General features: G+C 31.9%; 2 protein-coding genes across 2 annotated transcripts; one reads left to right on the top strand and one right to left on the bottom strand.

The window, feature by feature from the left end:
* The first annotated feature begins 421 nt into the window (after positions 1–421).
* Positions 422–1,249, top strand: LOC134699068 (probable maltase-glucoamylase 2). Its single transcript, XM_063560755.1, has one exon. It carries the CDS (start codon positions 422–424, stop codon positions 1,247–1,249), a length of 828 nt encoding a protein of 275 aa, XP_063416825.1.
* A 7,506-nt stretch (positions 1,250–8,755) lies between these two features.
* On the bottom strand, positions 8,756–11,757 carry LOC134698863 (ileal sodium/bile acid cotransporter-like). The gene is made up of 3 exons (XM_063560539.1): positions 11,036–11,757; positions 10,168–10,339; positions 8,756–9,584 (listed from the first exon to the last, which is right to left on the bottom strand). Exons 1-3 carry the CDS (start codon positions 11,615–11,617, stop codon positions 8,893–8,895), a joined length of 1,446 nt encoding a protein of 481 aa, XP_063416609.1. The 5' UTR covers positions 11,618–11,757; the 3' UTR covers positions 8,756–8,892.
* Positions 11,758–19,723: the final 7,966 nt, after the last annotated feature.

Here is a 19,723-nt window from a genome sequence, read left to right as displayed (position 1 = left end):
GGATTAGTAAAGACAACAACAGCAACAATGTCTACCCCAGTTTTGGTGGGATTTGTTTATGGATTAGTAAAGACAACAACAGCAACAACGTCTACCCCAGTTTTGGTGGGATTTGTTTATGGATGTGTAAAGACAACAACAGCAACAACATCTACCCCAGTTTTGGTGGGATTTGTTTATTGATTAGTAAAGACAACAGCAGCAAAACGTCTACCCCAGTTTTGGTGGGATTTGTTTATGGATTGGTAAAGACAACAACAGCAACAACATCTACCCCAGTTTTGGTGGGATTTGTTTATGGATTAGTAAAGACAACAACAGCAACAATGTCTACCCCAGTTTTGGTGGGATTTGTTTATGGATTAGTAAAGACAACAACAGCAACAACGTCTACCCCAGTTTTGGTGGGATTTGTTTATGGATGTGTAAAGACAACAACAGCAACAACATCTACCCCAGTTTTGGTGGGATATGTTTATTGATTAGTAAAGACAACAGCAGCAAAACGTCTACCCCAGTTTTGGTGGGATTTGTTTATGGATTGGTAAAGACAACAACAGCAACAACATCTACCCCAGTTTTGGTGGGATTTGTTTATGGATTAGTAAAGACAACAACAGCAACAACGTCTACCACAGTTTTGGTGGGATTTGTTTATGGATTGGTAAAGACAACAACAGCAACAATGTCTACGCCAGTTTTGGTGGGATTTGTTTATGGATTGGTAAAGACAACAACAGCAACAACGTCTACCCCAGTTTTGGTGGAATTTGTTTATGGATTGGTAAAGACAACAACAGCAACAATGTCTACGCCAGTTTTGGTGGGATTTGTTTATGGATTAGTAAAGACAACAACAGCAACAATGTCTACGCCAGTTTTGGTGGGATTTGTTTATGGATTGGTAAAGACAACAACAGCAACAACGTCTACCCCAGTTTTGGTGGGATTTGTTTATGGATTGGTAAAGACAACAACAGCAACAATGTCTACGCCAGTTTTGGTGGGATTTGTTTATGGATTAGTAAAAACAACAACAGCAACAATGTCTTCCCCAGTTTTGGTGGGATTTGTTTATAAATTAGTAAAGACAACAACAGCAACAATGTCTACGCCAGTTTTGGTGGGATGTGTTTATGGATTGGTAAAGACAACAACAGCAACAATGTCTACCCCAGTTTTGGTGGGATTTGTTTACGGATTAGTAAAGACAACAACAGCAACAATGTCTACCCCAGTTTTGGTGTGATTTGTTTATGGATTGGTAAAGACAACAACAGCAACAACGTCTACTCCAGTTTTGGTGGGATTTGTTTATGGATTAGTAAAGACAACAACAGCAACAATGTCTACGCCAGTTTTAGTGGGATTTGTTTATGGATTGGTAAAGACAACAACAGCAACAATGTCTACGCCAGTTTTGGTGGGATTTGTTTATGGATTGGTAAAGACAACAATAGCAACAATGTCTACCCCAGTTTTGGTGGGATTTGTTTATGGATTGGTAAAGACAACAACAGCAACAACATCTACCCCAGTTTTGGTGGGATTTGTTTATTGATTAGTAAAGACAACAGCAGCAAAACGTCTACCCCAGTTTTGGTGGGATTTGTTTATGGATTGGTAAAGACAACAACAGCAACAACATCTACCCCAGTTTTGGTGGGATTTGTTTATGGATTAGTAAAGACAACAACAGCAACAATGTCTACCCCAGTTTTGGTGGGATTTGTTTATGGATTAGTAAAGACAACAACAGCAACAATGTCTACGCCAGTTTTGGTGGGATTTGTTTATGGATTGGTAAAGACAACAATAGCAACAATGTCTACCCCAGTTTTGGTGGGATTTGTTTATGGATTGGTAAAGACAACAACAGCAACAACGTCTACCCCAGTTTTGGTGGGATTTGTTTATGGATTAGTAAAGACAACAACAGCAACAACGTCTTCCCCAGTTTTGGTGGGATTTGTTTATAAATTAGTAAAGACAACAACAGCAACAATGTCTACGCCAGTTTTGGTGGGATGTGTTTATGGATTGGTAAAGACAACAACAGCAACAATGTCTACCCCAGTTTTGGTGGGATTTGTTTATGGATTAGTAAAGACAACAACAGCAACAATGTCTACCCCAGTTTTGGTGGGATTTGTTTATGGATTGGTAAAGACAACAACAGCAACAACGTCTACCCCAGTTTTGGTGGGATTTGTTTATGGATTAGTAAAGACAACAACAGCAACAATGTCTACGCCAGTTTTGGTGGGATTTGTTTATGGATTGGTAAAGACAACAACAGCAACAATGTCTACCCCAGTTTTGGTGGGATTTGTTTATGGATTGGTAAAGACAACAACAGCAACAATGTCTACCCCAGTTTTGATGGGATTTGTTTATGGATTGGTAAAGACAACAACAGCAACAACGTCTACCCCAGTTTTGGTGGGATTTGTTTATGGATTAGTAAAGACAACAACAGCAACAATGTCTACGCCAGTTTTGGTGGGATTTGTTTATGGATTAGTAAAGACAACAACAGCAACAATGTCTACGCCAGTTTTGGTCGGATTTGTTTATGGATTGGTAAAGACAACAACAGCAACAATGTCTACGCCAGTTTTGGTCGGATTTGTTTATGGATTAGTAAAGACAACAACAGCAACAACGTCTACCCCAGTTTTGGTGGGATTTGTTTATGGATTAGTAAAGACAACCACAGCAACAATGTCTACGCCAGTTTTGGTGGGATTTGTTTATGGATTGGTAAAGACAACAACAGCAACAATGTCTACCCCAGTTTTGGTGGGATTTGTTTATGGATTGGTAAAGACAACAACAGCAACAATGTCTACCCCAGTTTTGGTGGGATTTGTTTTGCTTAGTCTTTAGTTTTCTATGATGTGTCTTGTGTACTATTATTTGTCTGGTTGTCTGTTTTTATCCATGGTCAGTTTATTTTTTATCTATAAGTTTGAATGGCATCTTCGCACTTCTTTTTTTGTTCCAACTCGAAATGATAAAACCCAAACTACTACCTCTGTTGGGTGTCTTGGTATTTGACAATACTTTTTGCAAGTTGAAATCTGTAAAGAATTCAATTAAATCAAAAGAACATGAATTTGATGTATTTTAATAAGCAAAACAGAACTTTTAACAATTATCAGAATTACTGATTATATATATCATATAACATACATCTAACAGTAATTTTATTTCATACTAATAATGAATGGGCATTTCAGATCAATATTTTCTGTTCAAAACTTTTGATTATTTTTTAACTGATATATAGAAATTAGATATAATGCAAAATTTCATTTTTCAAATCCTTTTACAGATACATTTTTTCATCACCTTTACCAATGTTTGGTTTCAATATAGTCAGTTTCCTTTTTCATTTCACACAATGTCAACAGCCTTATCGGTTAGAAAAATGTAAAAGGATAGCAAGTACATTGTACATTTTTAAATACATTACCAGTGCTTGTGAAAAAGTATAAAGCAACAGTATACATGTATAACATTTATAAACAAGAATGTGTCCTCAAAAATGCCCCATTCGCACTTTCATTTTCTATGTTCAGTGGACCGTGACATTGGGATAAGAACTCTAATTTGGCATTAAAATTAGAAAGATCATATCATAGGGAACATGTGTACTAAGTTTGAAGTTGATTGGACTTCAACTTCATCAAAAACTACCTTGACCAAAAACTTTAACCTGAAGCGAAACAGACGGACGAACGGACGCACAGACCAGAAAACATAATGCCCCTCTACTATCGTAGGTGGGGCATAATAAATCACATAATTGTTTATCTCAAAAGTTTCATATTTCAAATACCAAGATCATACTTTTTCAGATCTGATACAAAAAAAGCTGACTCTTTGATGGTTAAAACAATTATTATCTAAGAAATCAATTTTAATTATTTACCGGGTGATGTTGATAAAGAATAAAGTTTTCAATTTGACTGAAATTCTCTTTCTAATTTCTAGTTCAGAACATAATTATGTTTTGGACTTAATATTTGCCTTTTAAAAATGAGAAAAAATGCATGTATTTACAGGTATTAAATTATTCTTTGTTCTTCAATAGTTCCTATTACTTTCCTATTTTAAAAATGTATTTTTAAAAAAATATCAACATTTATTACATCTAACAATTTACCATTCAGTCCTAAAACAAAATTATATCTATACATGTACTCTATTTTGATATTCTTTATTTGATTAGTTTAATGATGTATATTATTACAATTTTATAGCTGCAAGCACCTTAACTTGAGAACTTGAGCATGTTGTAAGTCTGAGATAAAACGCCAATATTTGACAATATGTATTGCTCAATAGCAGTGTTAAATAAAACCACAACTTATAAAGAAAGTATTAAATACAACAGACCAAACAATACTGAGAACCTCAGGAGCAATAGGAGGTTACTTTGTAATATGAAATAAAACAGTATGGAGTTGTAACTATTGCATATAATTCCTAACAATAAGTAACTAAATAATACAATAAAACAAAACATTACAAATTACTCAGATCACACATGATCAGATCTATAATATGATGTCCTCAATCCTTTCATAATTCACAGTGGTTTCAGTGAAAACGTGTTAAATATTGTAAGAGACCAATCTTTTATTCTTACAATTTAGGAACGTTTTAGACTTACTTCTAAGTTTGAACAATGTAAACAAATATCAAAGACAATTTAGATTTGTGACGGTTCAATCAGTACCAAAATATCAACAAAAAATAAAATAAAAAAAATACTGAACTCCCAGGAAAATTTAAATGGAAAGTCCCTAATCAAATGGCAAAATTAAAAGCTCAAACACATCAAACAAACGGACAACAACAGTCATATTCCTGACTTAGTTCATGCATTTTCGAAAGTAGAAAATGGTGGATTAAACCTGGTTTTATAGTAAGCTTATCCTCTCACTTTTATGTCGGTCACATAAACTTCCAATTAACAAGAATAAATGTCCATATGACACCATGTCATGCTTGCATTAAGGCATTTCCATGTTTGGTGAGCATCATAAATTTTGTAAAAATCCCAAATGTAGCAATAGATCCACAAAAGTTCACATCATGATGAACCTGTGTACTGTGTCTTAATTTGAATTAACCACAACTTCTTGGTTAACTACATAAAACTGTTATCTGGTACAGAACAAACAGAATTACTGACAAACATACAGACACAAAGACCAGAAAAGCAATGTTCTCTGCTTATATGTAAGCAGGCCATAAAAATCTATGTCAACACTCAAATTAAATATTATTGAATTCTTTAAAACATTCATACATGTAAAAAATAAAGTTAAAAATTAAAAATTGCTAGAAAAAAACCACATATTTGAGATTAATCAATTACAACATTGTTGGTTAATATTGGATAATTATGCATTGCCTAAAAAAGAACTAAGACGTTATCAGAGTCTAAAATTATTTTTGTAATCATATAAATATGGCTCAATGCACATATCTGCTGTTTAGACCATACAAATTAATAACCATAAATTATATAAGTACATTTCTGGTAAAATATTGGTTAACAAATAATTAACAATCGTCATATCTTTAATCTTATGATACAAGTATACAAACAGCTATTTACTTGTGTGACACTAAGTTTATAAAAAAAAGAGTAATATTTAATACTAGGGGAACATGTTAAATACCTTTTTTCAAAATCATTTCAATTACAAAAAATAAAATAGAAAATTGGAAACATGGAATGAGTAAAAAAAAAACAGTTAGATAATCCATGTGGCTGATGCCCGTTTTAGCTGGCAAGTGGCCCTAGTACAGCAAAAAAAAGGATGACACACTTAACTCTGAAACATAAATATGAACCGATAAGAAAGCATACAAACTGTGGTGGGGTTAAACTTTTTTTGTGAGATATCAACCCCCCCCCCCCCACACCTAATACCTCTAGTGACTAGTCAGTGTAGATTAAACAAACACATATCAAAAATACACAGCAACAGCATCAATTACTGTTTAAGCAACATATAAAATAGTGTTGCTTTCAGCATCTATTTACATATAAAATATTAAACTTTGAGCAACAATTAACATATAAGTTATGTATATATACTGTTTTAGCAACTATTAGCATATAACTTATTTACATTTTTAGCAACAATTGACATATATAATATATGTTGTTTCAGCTTCTATTTAAAACACATAAACTATAAATTTGAATCATTTTAATAACTCAAAATATAACTTTCCAATAAAAATATCTTTCTATAAACTGTAACATTAAGTAAAATTTTTAAAAAAAGCTGATAAAATTTGATAACATTAACATAGACATGTATACATATATATGTGTATAACAATGTACAACTAGAAACAAATAATAACATAATACAGCATTAATACACATTATCTCTATTTTGTGCATTTTTCCTTTGATCTTTTTTTGTGATAACTTTCATATCATGCTTCTCTCTTGAGATGGAAAAATTATCGCTAGAAACTAAGGAGGCCACGTGGCTTTGCTAACGAAATTGACATGAAATTGACAACATCGTAATAGGTTAAATAGCAATAAACAGATTATCATTGGTCATCTCAACTCGATTGCTTTTCTCACTTTCGCTGTACCAGCTCAAGCGAGAAAAAAATCTTGTTGAGATGATCAACGATAATCTATAATTCTTTGTGGTATAATTTATAAGGTTTGATTATTTTTTTCAAACAAAAATGGTTTGAAACATCTATACTAGCTATATAGATCATTTTGTGTTTAAAAAAAAGGGACATATATAATGTACATTGTATATCTGTAGATATCTGGTCTTTCAAACCATGAAGTTTTTGTTTATTGAGAATGAAACCTCCTTGATGTGACACTCTAACTCAAATGAACCGATAATTTATTCTATACTGTATTTATAAGAAACCAGATCATTTCATATTCAGAATGAACTTTCAGTTGGAAAAAGGTGATCAATGTTTAAAAAGCAAACTAATTTACATTTCTCAGAGATTACAGCATAGGAAATGTAAATTAATAGCTTATATAGCAGTTTCTTTAAATGGCAAACATTAAAAATAATCACAGGTGGGTCTTTTTTAATTATGGTTCATACATTGAACATTTAATACAATAAATACAATATTATGATCCATTGCACATGTTGCATGATCCATACATTCACATCATGAACTTCTATAATGATACAAATTAAGGATTATTGACAATAGACAATATGGTCCGAGAACACAATTAATTCGTAGTGCCTTTCTTTTAGAACATAAATGAAAATAAAAAAAATCCCACCTGCGCTTTCTCAATGAAACTTTTACAGTGTGTTGTACTACTTTTGGGACAAATTAAATCAAAATTATAGAAAACTTCATCGTCTCTAACTCAAAATATGGACAATTTTATCTTTAGGGCGTCTTAATATCTTTTGACAGCTTCCGAAGTGCTATTTTTCAACCTTTTTCACCTGGACCAAATCACTACTTTCCTTTAAAAAATTCTGGACCAAAATTTTTTTAAAAGAGTAATTTCACCCCCCTACTTACAATTTGAGGCATTAAACATGGAGAAATAAATTTGGAAGGGGTATAAAAAGTAACAGCAAGTAACCCACTGTTAACACTAGGGACTATATTCGTATATTCGTAACCCACTGTTAACACTAGGGACTATATTCGTGAACAACGAAAATCAAGGGACGACAATTGTGGTCTCGGACCATATGTATACATGTGCTTGGACACATTAATAATAAAATATATTAAGAAACATTCAATAGTGCACATAATTCATACAGCTTTTCATGTGTAAACAAAAAGTTAAGTAAGAATCAAAAAGTAAAAATTTAGATCAGCATACTGATACTTTCTATTAAAATTTATTTGTTTTATATCTTTTCAAAATTATGAGCATCAACTACTGTTTAGGCAAAACATTCATACATTTTACAGTTAGGATTTTTAGCCTGTGAGAGTGTCTACATTATTTCATTATATCATATGGTCTCTCATGGAGAGTAATATTATTTGCATTCATACATCATTTTATTTTTATTATTTTAAAAAATAAACAAAAGCCATAAAAAAGCATCAGCACCAACATGAAAAATTGAACAAAGATAAACGAATATAAAACATTTACAACATTAAACAAATGTCAACCATATATATATATATATATATATATATATTAAGATCTATTAAAATCATACAAATACTAGAACATGTACATATATTTCTAAGTTTTCTTTATACACAGGTTTTGCTTTAGCTGTGATAAAGCTTGACAAAAAAAATCCTATATACATGAATAACAATACATGATCATCTTTAGCACTGTAGTTTAAATATCAAAAATATTTAAACAAGTTGTTAATCTTAACTTTTGACTATTAACTAATTATCTCTATGTCCTTACAAATTCCTGCCTTTCTATGGGTTATTGATATTGGTTCATCATAAACTACAGATTTTCTGTTCTTTAAATGCTAGTTGAACTAATTCAATTCCTCTGGTGCACTCTCTCCTGTTTTTCATAATAAACGTCTGCTTTCACTTGTGTTGATTTTTTGTTAGGTTTCATAACATATTTTAACACCTTTTTGAACAGTCCTTCAATTCCTGAGAAACCACTTTTCAGAATCTACTTACTTCATAAAATACTTCATTGACTTTATATTAAACTTGTTCTAAATATACATGAAATTGACGTTTTGATAACAAATATATATATATACAAAATGTGTACCAGTATATAAACTTGAAAACTTAACATGATTTCCCCAATAAAACATCACAATCATACCACAACTTTTGATGATTCTGAAATGGACATATTCCTCATACCCTTTATCATTGGTGAATGAATGCCTAAAGGTGGTCTCCCTTCCCTTTCTCTTCACCAGATTTATCTGTAATAGGAACCTCCTCAAACTTCATTTCTACTACATTTTTATCCATATTGTCTGGATATGTATCATCTAACATGGTGACATTGGTTTCAGGTTGGTGTAATGTTTTCTTCTGCATTCTTTTCCTAATCATATGAATAATGATAGCTATGACCATAGGAATGGGTGTGAAAATGGCACTTGTAATAGGTGGTGTGATACTTATGTCTGAATCAGGGGAAGGTAATGACACTTTTAACAGAACAATAGCAATACCAGTGTTTTGTATTCCAGTTTCTATGGCAATGGTGAGTATGTTTTTCTTAGATTGTCTTGCAATGAAAGCTACCAAAGCACCAAAGGCGAATCCTAAATAAGGTGCTAGAGCTCCCGATAGCAGTACAACAGGAGTCATCACTCTAAATATATACAAGTTGGCATACACTCCAACGGTAAAGACAAAGACAAGAAACAGAGCTGTGACGTATGGAACACATTTCACTATGTTCTTTGCCCAGTTTGGTTTCTTTTTCTGGATCAGGATTCCAATCCCAACAGGAACAAGTAGGCCAAGTAAAGAGGTGATAATGTTTTGATACGGAATTTTAATGGAACCTGCTTCCTTGTAGATATAATTTATTCCTAGGGAATATAACCACATAGGAATGAAACCTGAAATAAGAACATCTGTTCAGTCAGACACAATATTTTACAAATATTTTGACAAATGAAAAACTTAAAAGGTTTTATAAGAAATCTTTCTTTTTTGTAAATACGTGTAATATAAATATCCAGAATTAATCATAACTTTTTTCGTTTGCAAAAGCTTTATATATAATTGATTAATTATTTTTTATATGTAATATAGAGCTCCCCCCCCCCCCCCCCCCCCCCCCCCCCCCTTAAGTCCGCCTCTGCATAAGGGTCTGAGAGCTGTCTTCATTTCTGTATTCTATAATTTTTCAGAGCAATTTTTCTCTATTCTATTTTATTCAAGTTTATTAATTGCTTGATAAAATCAGAGGACCATAGTACATATAAATGTATGGTCGGGTTGTTGTCTCTTTGACACATTCCCTATTTCCATTTTCAAATTAACATGTAATTTTAAAAACCTAATTCATAGTTTAATTTAAATTGGTCTCGTAAGATTTGCATAACACATAATTTTTTCAGAGTTTTCCTATTTAAGAAATTATATCTGTACATGTATAATGTACATGTATGTACAAATGTATAAAACAGGTTTATTTACCCAAACTGGCAACTGTGCTGACAAAAGTCATTGTTACACTAAGTGACACATCACCATCCAATAAATGTGTGTAGATATTACTGGCAGCTCCCCCTGGTGAACAACCCATGGCAAATAAACCAAATGCTAATGGAGCATCTAGTTTAAAAGCTAGACCAAGAGAAAATGCTATCTGAAATAAAAACAAAAAAACAATTTTAACATGTTCCATTCAAATGCAAGACAGTACATGTATACATAATATTTATAGTTTGTATACAAAACAAAATAATATTACAGGGGAAAAAAAGTATGTAATTCTGGAATACATTTGCATTTGTATAAGAAAATCATCATCTGTTTTTTAACTGCATGTACATGTAGACTTTACTCATTTGTAATTGAAAGACAAGATGACAATAATTCCAATAATGAAGTTGGTTAGTAAAGGTCCTGATCACATACAGCAGCATTTCAACTTTCATGAACACTTTTTCTTCTACATTGTATTTAGTTCTAGTTACCAAAATAATTAAATTTGAATCAGAATTTCTTGAAATATTTTTATATTTTTTACAGAATTTTCTATTAAAAATAATAATTAAAAAAAAAATCTTAATGCAATTTGATCTTTTTTTCATTTTTTTGTTTAGAAACACTCACCACTACACCCACCCTCATAAAAATAAATGAATGGTCACTGGTAGCTTTTTTGACACATAGACATACATGTATATAAATGTATATATGTACATGTAACACATATTATTAAGTCATTGATGTGACAAATATTTTTGTTTTCTATGAACTGGTTAATATGTACATTGACTGTCATCACAAACAACTTGACAAAAAGACATAAAGCTTTGTTTCTGGTTAAAATACTAACCAAAGGCATCAGCACAAACTGTGAAGCTAATCCAGTCAGTGGTGCTATTGGCCTCTTTAATGTAGACTTCACTACAGCCAAATCAGTCTTACATCCCATAGCAACATTAGCAAGACATACAAGTATGATAATAGATACAGTAAAGGCAGTGTCAATAGGTCTGCTGTCTCTTTTCACCACAAGTTTATAGGTTTCGGTGTAGTCATACCAATCCAGATTATCTCCCCTTAATGTCCCATTTAAAGATTTGTTGACTAAAAATTTTAGGGCTGTTTCGCCCAAGAAACTTCCATAAATGGTTACTGTGATATTACTTTGTTTATTTTCTGGAATGATAAATATTTCATCTGTCACTGTTGCTACCTCTGTATTTGTAGAGACGATTTTAACACCAACAGAACCCTCCTCATGAGATTCTAGGAGCAAGCTCACATTAAAGATAAATATCTTCACTTCGTCATCAAAAATTGCATCAGTGTGCACATGCGGTTTTATTTCGATTGTTCCTGCACTGACAGTATGTGGCATTGATAACAAAATGCATAAAACAACAAAATTGTGCAGCAATAAATATTTCTCCATGATGTTTGTCCCCTTTTCTTGACCTTTGATTATAGTATCCGGTCCTATTCCTGTGAAATTTCCGGTCCTCAAACTTTATTATCGTCTATTAAAAGTCGTTATACATACATATTTGAATATCTGATTTAATGACATGTAACCGATTTATAATACTTGTGATGATCTGTGATGTATCGTCTGTATGTAATATATGAATGGTTGTGTAATCTGTTATGAGGCTCCATACAGTTTTTCCTCAGTTGAAATTGGGATTGTGGCCACGGTATGTTGCAGCTAACATGTACTCATATTGAAGTATCCACAACCTGAGACTACTATATAATACTATCAATCATCATAGTCTCAGTCACAACTTATTCAATCAGGAGCATATATATATTGATTCAATGTAGGATTGGATAATAAAAAAAAATCATGTTAAGGATGGAGTTACAAAATGATCTAATACTTTAAATTTCTCTCCGTGAACATCTTGATTTGCCCATCATCTTATTTGTTTAATTGATTAAAGTATTTTTCTTTGTCGTGTTTATGAAAGATCTGATCGAGAGCTCTCGTGCTGCATACCCAAACTGATCCTAGTTTTGAGGATTTGCCAATGTTATTCCTCATTTATTGAGTATGATATATATATCGCTTTTTTGTAAACAGGATTTGTCGCTAAGCAATTGCTAATTCTGTGATCTTTTATTCATTAGAGACTACAGAACATAATGCATCTTTTTTTTAAATCGAATCTAATTGGAGAATTTCTTTATAAGAATTTACCACCACATAATGACTAATTTTAGTCAATGATAAAACAAATGGTTTACTCCTGGTTTGCCCACTTTTAATTCTACCAATTATCTATTAGTAAAGAAAACAAAAAAGACAAAAGGGTTAATGAGCATACAATTGTATAGTCTGTTCCAGTATATAGATTTTAAGTGTTTTCTATATATTCATGTTGGTTTTTTTTGTATTAAAAAATTATTTAAAAAATCAAATATTTTTTCTCAATAATTTAATATTAATTCATTCAATTCATTCAATATGCCTAGATGTACACAACAAATAACGAAAACAATGATATTCAGTAACAAAAGTGTCTTTATAGTTCATTAGTTTCTGAATAATTTTCAAGATATGAATACATTAATACAAGATCGCTTTTATTGCAAACATAGTTTAATAACTTTATCAATTTTATAAACGCATTGTATAAGGAAATATGTAAAATGAGGAAAAATACAATCTGTTATATATACTAAGTACATCAAAAGTCACATTATATAGAATAATAATTAACAATATTTCACTTCATTGACCTCATTGTTCAATTTAAATGGAGAAGATGGGATGCTGTGTCAGAGTAATCTACCACGTTGATGAGTCTTATAGGTATCGGTCTTTCAGTAGTTGCAGTCTGGTGTCTTCTAGTATTACTCTGTATCGTCGGCTTTTTGTTTGGCGGGCTCCTCATGTTGCATACTGGATAATGTTGCATTCTGTTAGTGCATGTGTCTTCCTTCAGTACCTTAATGATCTCGTAGATGTTTGGGTGGGCATGTTTCAGTCTCTTCTTAAGTTTGTTGTGCCATCCTTCTAGGTGATGTGTGGTACGGGTCCACACTGTTCGTGCTGCGTTGTAGGTTGCTGTCTCATAGTCAGTAAAAACTCTTTCTTGTTGAAGTTCTATATAACTGGCATTGTTAGTAATCATGATTATTAATTGAAAGATATTTTCTTGGTTTTTTTTTTAAAGAAAACGCTACCTTGGGAGGAGATTACTGTTCAAATTGTGTCATATTTATAGCTTTGATACTGAACAGATGCATTTATATTCTAGTTGTTATAGAATTAACTGCATATTTTTTTATATTAAATTATCACAACAGCGTATTTTATTAAAAATTAATAAAAAAAAAGTTAAATAAAGTCAAAGATATTCAAATGAGATTTATTCTAATATATCTTTAGTTTCATTCTTTTACTTTTTACTTTTTTTCTCAGAATGTACCAATAGTTAAAACTTTTTGTTAATAGATTGGAATAATAATTCGTTTTTAGTGCACATTTTTCCTTTATTTTAATAAAATAAAATACATTTTCCTGTCAAAGTAATATAGAATATAGAAAAGTTTTGCACATTTTCCTTGATTTAATAGCAGAATATAATATTCTTTTAAAAATGTACAGGTAAAATAAAAGGTAAAAAATATGACTATAATTCAGAAATAAACTATAATTGTTAAAACAACAATTCCCTCTATGTTTACATATACATGTAATTAAAAGTGGGCAAACCAGGATGACACCAAAACAAATATAGTTGTAGTATGATTGCCAATGATACAACGGGAAACAAATATCCACTAGATATTATCAAATGACTAAGCAAAACCCATTCTGCATTAAGTGTAGTAACTGAGCTATAACATGCCCTAACATAACAAATGAAATAAACAGCTGTGCCATGAGCGCATGATACGCCTGTCGCGTTTACAAGAGCTAAAGTTCAATGATCTTCAATAACTTCTCAATGTCATGTCAGAAATTTATATAAAAAAAAATGAAAAATAAAGAGAGCTTATCTAATAGATATAAGTCACCAAAGTTTGATGAAAACGGATAAAAGCACCTTTAAAGATAGTGTCTGTAAACTGGAAACTTTACCCATTTTTACGAATAACGTCCCATAACTCGAAAACACAAAATCTAAAATTTATATAAAAAAGGGAGCTCGTGTCAATAGATATGAAAAAAACCCCACCAAAGTAACGTGAATAGTTAGTTATTAAAGGTACCAGGATTATAATTTAATATGCCAGACGCGCGTTTCGTCTACATAAGACTCATCATTGACGCCCAGTATTTCGAAAATATTATACTTTTGTAAAACAGGAAATTTATAAAATGACCACATAATTGATAATCATGTCAACACCGAAGTGCCGACTACTGGGCTGGTGATATCCTCAGGGACGAAACGCTTCAGAACCAGGAGTGGCATCGACCCAGTTGTGTAAATAGTTATCAAAGGTACAAGAATTATAATTGATACGCCATACACGCGTTTCGTCTACATTAAACTAATAAATGACGCTCAGATCAACTGAACTAGTTATTAAGCAAAACAAGTACAAAGTTGAAGAGCATTGATGACCAAAAATTCCTAAAAAGTATGCCAAATACGGCTAAGGTAAACTCGAATCTCTCTTTAAGATATTGAAAACTACCCTTTTTTTAATGAATAAAACCTAAAATCTAGGAAACATAAATTATAATATTTATAAAAGAAATGAAAAGGAGCTCACACCAATAGGTATAAAAAAAATCACCAAAGTTTAATGCAAATAGGTTAAAGGGTTTTTGAGTGAATGTCCTACATGATGTACAAACGGACGGACGGACCGGCGGACAACGGTATACCATAATAAATCCCATACACGTGTGTATAAAAAGTTAAAATCAATATACCAACAAACAAACAAATGAAAAACAAAAAACAAAAAAAAGAAAATTCATATTATATACAGTAATAATCGTCACCACTGAATTTTAGCAGAAATTGGACATGCCGTTGTGCATCACCTATCCCCCTATTTTTGTCCGAATTATATTAAGCCTTTTCCCTTCGCAAATAACGGACCGTTTAATTTTATTTTATTTCATCAGAATTTGTGAATGATTGTTTCAGAGGAGACATGTATATAAATGAAAAAGATGATAGTCGATGATAGTCTGTCGGAAGGGACGATAAATGGCTGACCCATGTTAAGAGAGAGCCATATCTCTTGCACGTTAAAGACACCCTTGTTGATTTCGAAAAAGAGCAGGCTAACGCCGCTACAAAATCTACAAGGCAGCACTCGCACCCGCAAAGTGGAAAAAGATTAATATAAGTTGCAAAACTTGTTTCCCAATCCACTACAAATAAATATGTTTAAACTAACTGAACTGAAGATGAAAGGACGTCGGACTGCCAGGGATGACCCGACATGATGACTTCCAAACTGTAGAAGTTCAGTGCCTGTCGTACTTGTTTTTCATTTCTTTTTGACCACACATAAACCCGTTTCTCTTTTGAATGGTTTCAAATTTTGTCAACAAGGTCGAGCGGCTCAGCCTGTTTATATAGCTATAGCATGTACTATATTTGCTTATTGTTGAAGGCGTTCCTACATACATGAACTGTAATTATCCACATCATCGTCCTTTGATCTGTATGGATAGTTGACTCATAGACGTTCATGTAATTCCTTTCATTATTATTTTGTATATATATATTCTAACTCTGCAGTATTCTTCCATTTTACGCAGAAGAACCACTACTGACGAACACCACGGATTTTAATATTTTTTATTAATAAAATTGTTGATATTTAGTGTACAAGTTGTGATAAAATTCCTAACTCGAATTATTCATATTTTTAAATAGAATATTCACGAGGTGGCCTTGACTTTTGCTTCATAATTACACCCATTCATTTTTGGAATAACCATGCAGGAACATATGTAGGAATAATGATATGTTTTGTGTGTTCAGATCCGTGAAGACGACACTACTGTTGAAGTAAAGGAGTAGGTTTAGTAAGACCCCTTTTTGGCCCCAAAATATAGCAGTTTTACAAAGTTGTTAAAATGTAAACTATTAGTTATTTATTGGACAGTAGAATGCTTCTGCTACATAAATATGGACTGTTTTTGATAATACAATGCACATATATCGGGAACTAGCACCATTAAGTCATGCTAAATAACTAAAATTTTAACTAGCATTTTAGTTAAATTTTAGACGGTTTCCGTGTAAACGAAAGTGGCCGCATTCGTGTTCATTCTTGATATTGAAATGTAAGTTGTATTTGATGATAATACATAACATATGTAAAGGTTGAGGATGAACACGGATGCGGCCACTTTCGTTTTTGACAAAAAAACATCTGAAAAGTGAAATTTTTCGGCATATTTGGTAGATTTTTCAAGTTTGAGCTTGAATGATCAATCGGGTGTTTTTAATTGCTTATTCAGTTAAAATCTTTCACAAACACTAATTGGATGAAATAAAATAGACACTTTAGTGTTTTTAAAAAAAGTGGTCAAAATCTTTCGTCAGATGAACCTTAAATTTGAGGCCAAAATCGGTCCTTACCGGACCTACTCCTTTAATATGTCGAATACCAGTTGCCTATAGAGGCTTCATGAATAATTTTCTGCTACACTGTACTTGTCTGTAATATTTGTAAATTACATAATTTACGATACATAAAATTTGATGTGAAATTTGAAATTTATTTATTCAGTTCTATAGAAAGATATGCTACTCATAGTTTTAAAGCAACAGCGAATAGATGGTAATGAGTAAAAAGAAATGTTCGGATAGATACAATAGCGATAATCAATTAACTGGAATGATAAGGGATTGATTGCTTAAATGTCCAGTGGCAAATATTTCATACATGTTCTTGACGGAGATCAAGATGGATCCTCTAGATGACCATAACTATGAAAAATACATAAATGTTGTCAATGAGAAACTATACGTACATGCAGTGCTTAATAAATCGTAGGTATATCTAGCATATGTATCTTTCCGATTACAGAAAACGACTTTATATGAGTTGCAGCATATAAAATTGTGCCCAGATATATTAAACGAACATTTATTTAGGTAGGAAAACTATTTGATAAGATTGTGAGCATGAAAGAAAATTGTTTCAATCTATAAAGCCTTTTTTAGTGGAGAATATGAGGTGGATTCCTTCTTCATAAAAAGCAAATATTTTTAGCGCAGATTCCCTTTTCCCTTGCCAGATGTTTACTGACCTAAAAATCCTTTGATTAGATTTCATTATAGGTACAATGAAGGACAATTCAATATTTCAACTCATGATGGTGTTTATATAACCCTGAGTGTACTAATAGTATATTAATGAAAGTTATTACCATGGAAGAAATACAGTATCACACCTACCAACTTTTCAAAATGCCCATGTTTTTTTTGCGTGCAAGATGGCTGTCATAGTCCAAAAAAACGTTCAAGGGAGCCTGCAAATACATTTTAATGTTGTTTTTTTTGGCTTCTTCATACTTTTATAATCCTAAAATCATTGTTAAATTAATTGTTTTGTTTAAATTGTGGACAAAATTGCTCTTTCAAAATTTCAATTTGGGAGCCTCCATTGGGAAAATCCCCGCAAATAGTGACAGTTGGCAGGTTTGCAGTATTTTCATCAGCAACTAAATCACTAATCTAGTTTAAAAACACTTTAAATAGTGGTCTCTGCTAGCTACTCTTTATTTGGGACTTCCCTCAGGTAAAGCAAAAATGAATTTTTGATTGCTCACATCATATATATGACGAATGCATCTATCATGTTACAGAACTGATAAAATTATTCTCTGTGAACAATTTTACAAATCTTTATTTCTTTTGACTAGGTGTTTTCTGAGAAGCTATTAAAATACATATAATACCAAGGATACACTCAACGTGTTCAATTAGGTGAACATATAGCATAACTTAAGCTTTGGGAAAGGTTGCAATGAAATCAGTTACATGGTATTGGCTTTTGAAATAAATAAAACATGTTTGTCAATTGAGTTTAAATATATTAAATTTTGAATATATAGTACAAAAACTTGCTGAAAATTGTAATCAGATTAATCTTAACTGTTCATTAATTACAGTTATGATCAGTTATCTATACTAGAGCACCAGGTTTGATTGTTGTTAAAACAAAAATGTCACATTGACAATTGAATGCACCATGAAAATGAGGATTTCTAATAAATCCTGCCAGATATAAGTTCAAGCCAGAATACTGAATATTGACCAATGATATGAGGTCGCTTTGAGAAAAACTCTGCCAAACCAACATGAACTCCTTATAATCATTCAATACACCAAATATAGTTCTACTGCATCAAGTTTCTGAGGGATGAAAATGTTGATCAATAAACAATGAAATGGTGATTAAAGTTAGAATAGCCCTACCACACAGACATGTACTTCAAACAATAATTCAACACACCAGATATTTATGACCTAACTTGCTTACAGTGTCTGAAAAACAAACAGGAGTGGTGGTCTTTGGTTGTTGCATCTGCTCTATTGTAGGGTTGTTGTCTCTTTGACAGTGTCTCATTCCCCATTTCAGTTTTCAATTTTAATACCACAAACCTAGATATTTACCATGAGAATGAGATAGCAGATCCCCCCTTTTTATTACAATCAGTGATTTTGAATCGGATATTATAGTTGACCTTTTGCTTAAGACTAAAATAAACAATGACCAATGAATAATGAATATGATGTCTGGCTAAGATGAAGCCTGCCAGACAAACATTTTCACCTTACTATCATTCCATAAAACATATATAGTTCAGCTATTGCTGGTTTCTATGATGCAGACTTTACTCTGAAAAATTTAATCTTGATCACTTGTAGCTTTATATAGGATAGTTTCCACTGTCACCTATGGATAGTTATGCCTACCTAAAAATAATGATTCAGTCATGTGACTATTAATCTTTCTTGCCTTGATGTTCATCATTGGTATTTAGTTTCTTTCTATTTAATGTTCAAGGTAATGCTCTCCAAAAAGTAAAATTGGACAAAAATTGTCACTTAAAGGCAATTAAACTATACTAGAAAAGAGTCAATGTCTGCGGATTATAGTTTCAACTTACCAATAACAGTTATCAAAGGGATTGTAACAAAAAATGTAAAATTTAATGAAAACAAAATCATTTTTTATGGCCATTTTCTCCTTTGAGAAGTGTGGCAATACCTTATCTAAGATCATACAAGAAAAGGTGACAGTAAATGGTATCAACCAACCCTAGACCTAATTTTGAAGATCTAGTAGCTCTGATTAAACAAATTAGCTGAAACTTTTGTTAGCTGTAGATGGTAGAAGCTTTTTGCATACAATTCTTATAAGTGTTCATTTGGAACTAGCATTTCAATAATTTAACAATAGTGCTCACGCTGAAATGTTGTGCTTGCTGTACTGACAATTGATTTCATGTTTAAAGTCTTACAGATAAAGGTTTAACTACAAATATCACCTAGTCAGATTATTCCATTCAGACAGACATGTTCACCTTACAATTATTCAA

The sequence above is a fragment of the Mytilus trossulus genome, unplaced genomic scaffold (assembly GCF_036588685.1).
Source record: "Mytilus trossulus isolate FHL-02 unplaced genomic scaffold, PNRI_Mtr1.1.1.hap1 h1tg000024l__unscaffolded, whole genome shotgun sequence".
Taxonomy (NCBI): Eukaryota; Metazoa; Mollusca; class Bivalvia; order Mytilida; family Mytilidae; genus Mytilus; species Mytilus trossulus.
Note: the sequence above shows the minus strand (reverse complement) of the source record. Positions and strands in the feature narration are given on the sequence as shown.

What these genes read in the sequence shown, in the direction of transcription:
- LOC134699068 (XM_063560755.1), top strand. Translation starts at nt 422, where the DNA reads ATGTGTAAAGACAACAACAGCAACAACATCTACCCCAGTTTTGGTGGG.
- LOC134698863 (XM_063560539.1), bottom strand. Translation starts at nt 11,617, where the DNA reads ATGGAGAAATATTTATTGCTGCACAATTTTGTTGTTTTATGCATTTTG. An exon ending in AGTTTGTGCTGATGCCTTTG is followed by an intron (nt 10,340 to 11,035) that starts GTTAGTATTTTA and finishes TTTTTATTTCAG; the next exon opens with ATAGCATTTTCTCTTGGTCT. An exon ending in CAGCACAGTTGCCAGTTTGG is followed by an intron (nt 9,585 to 10,167) that starts GTAAATAAACCT and finishes TTCTTATTTCAG; the next exon opens with GTTTCATTCCTATGTGGTTA.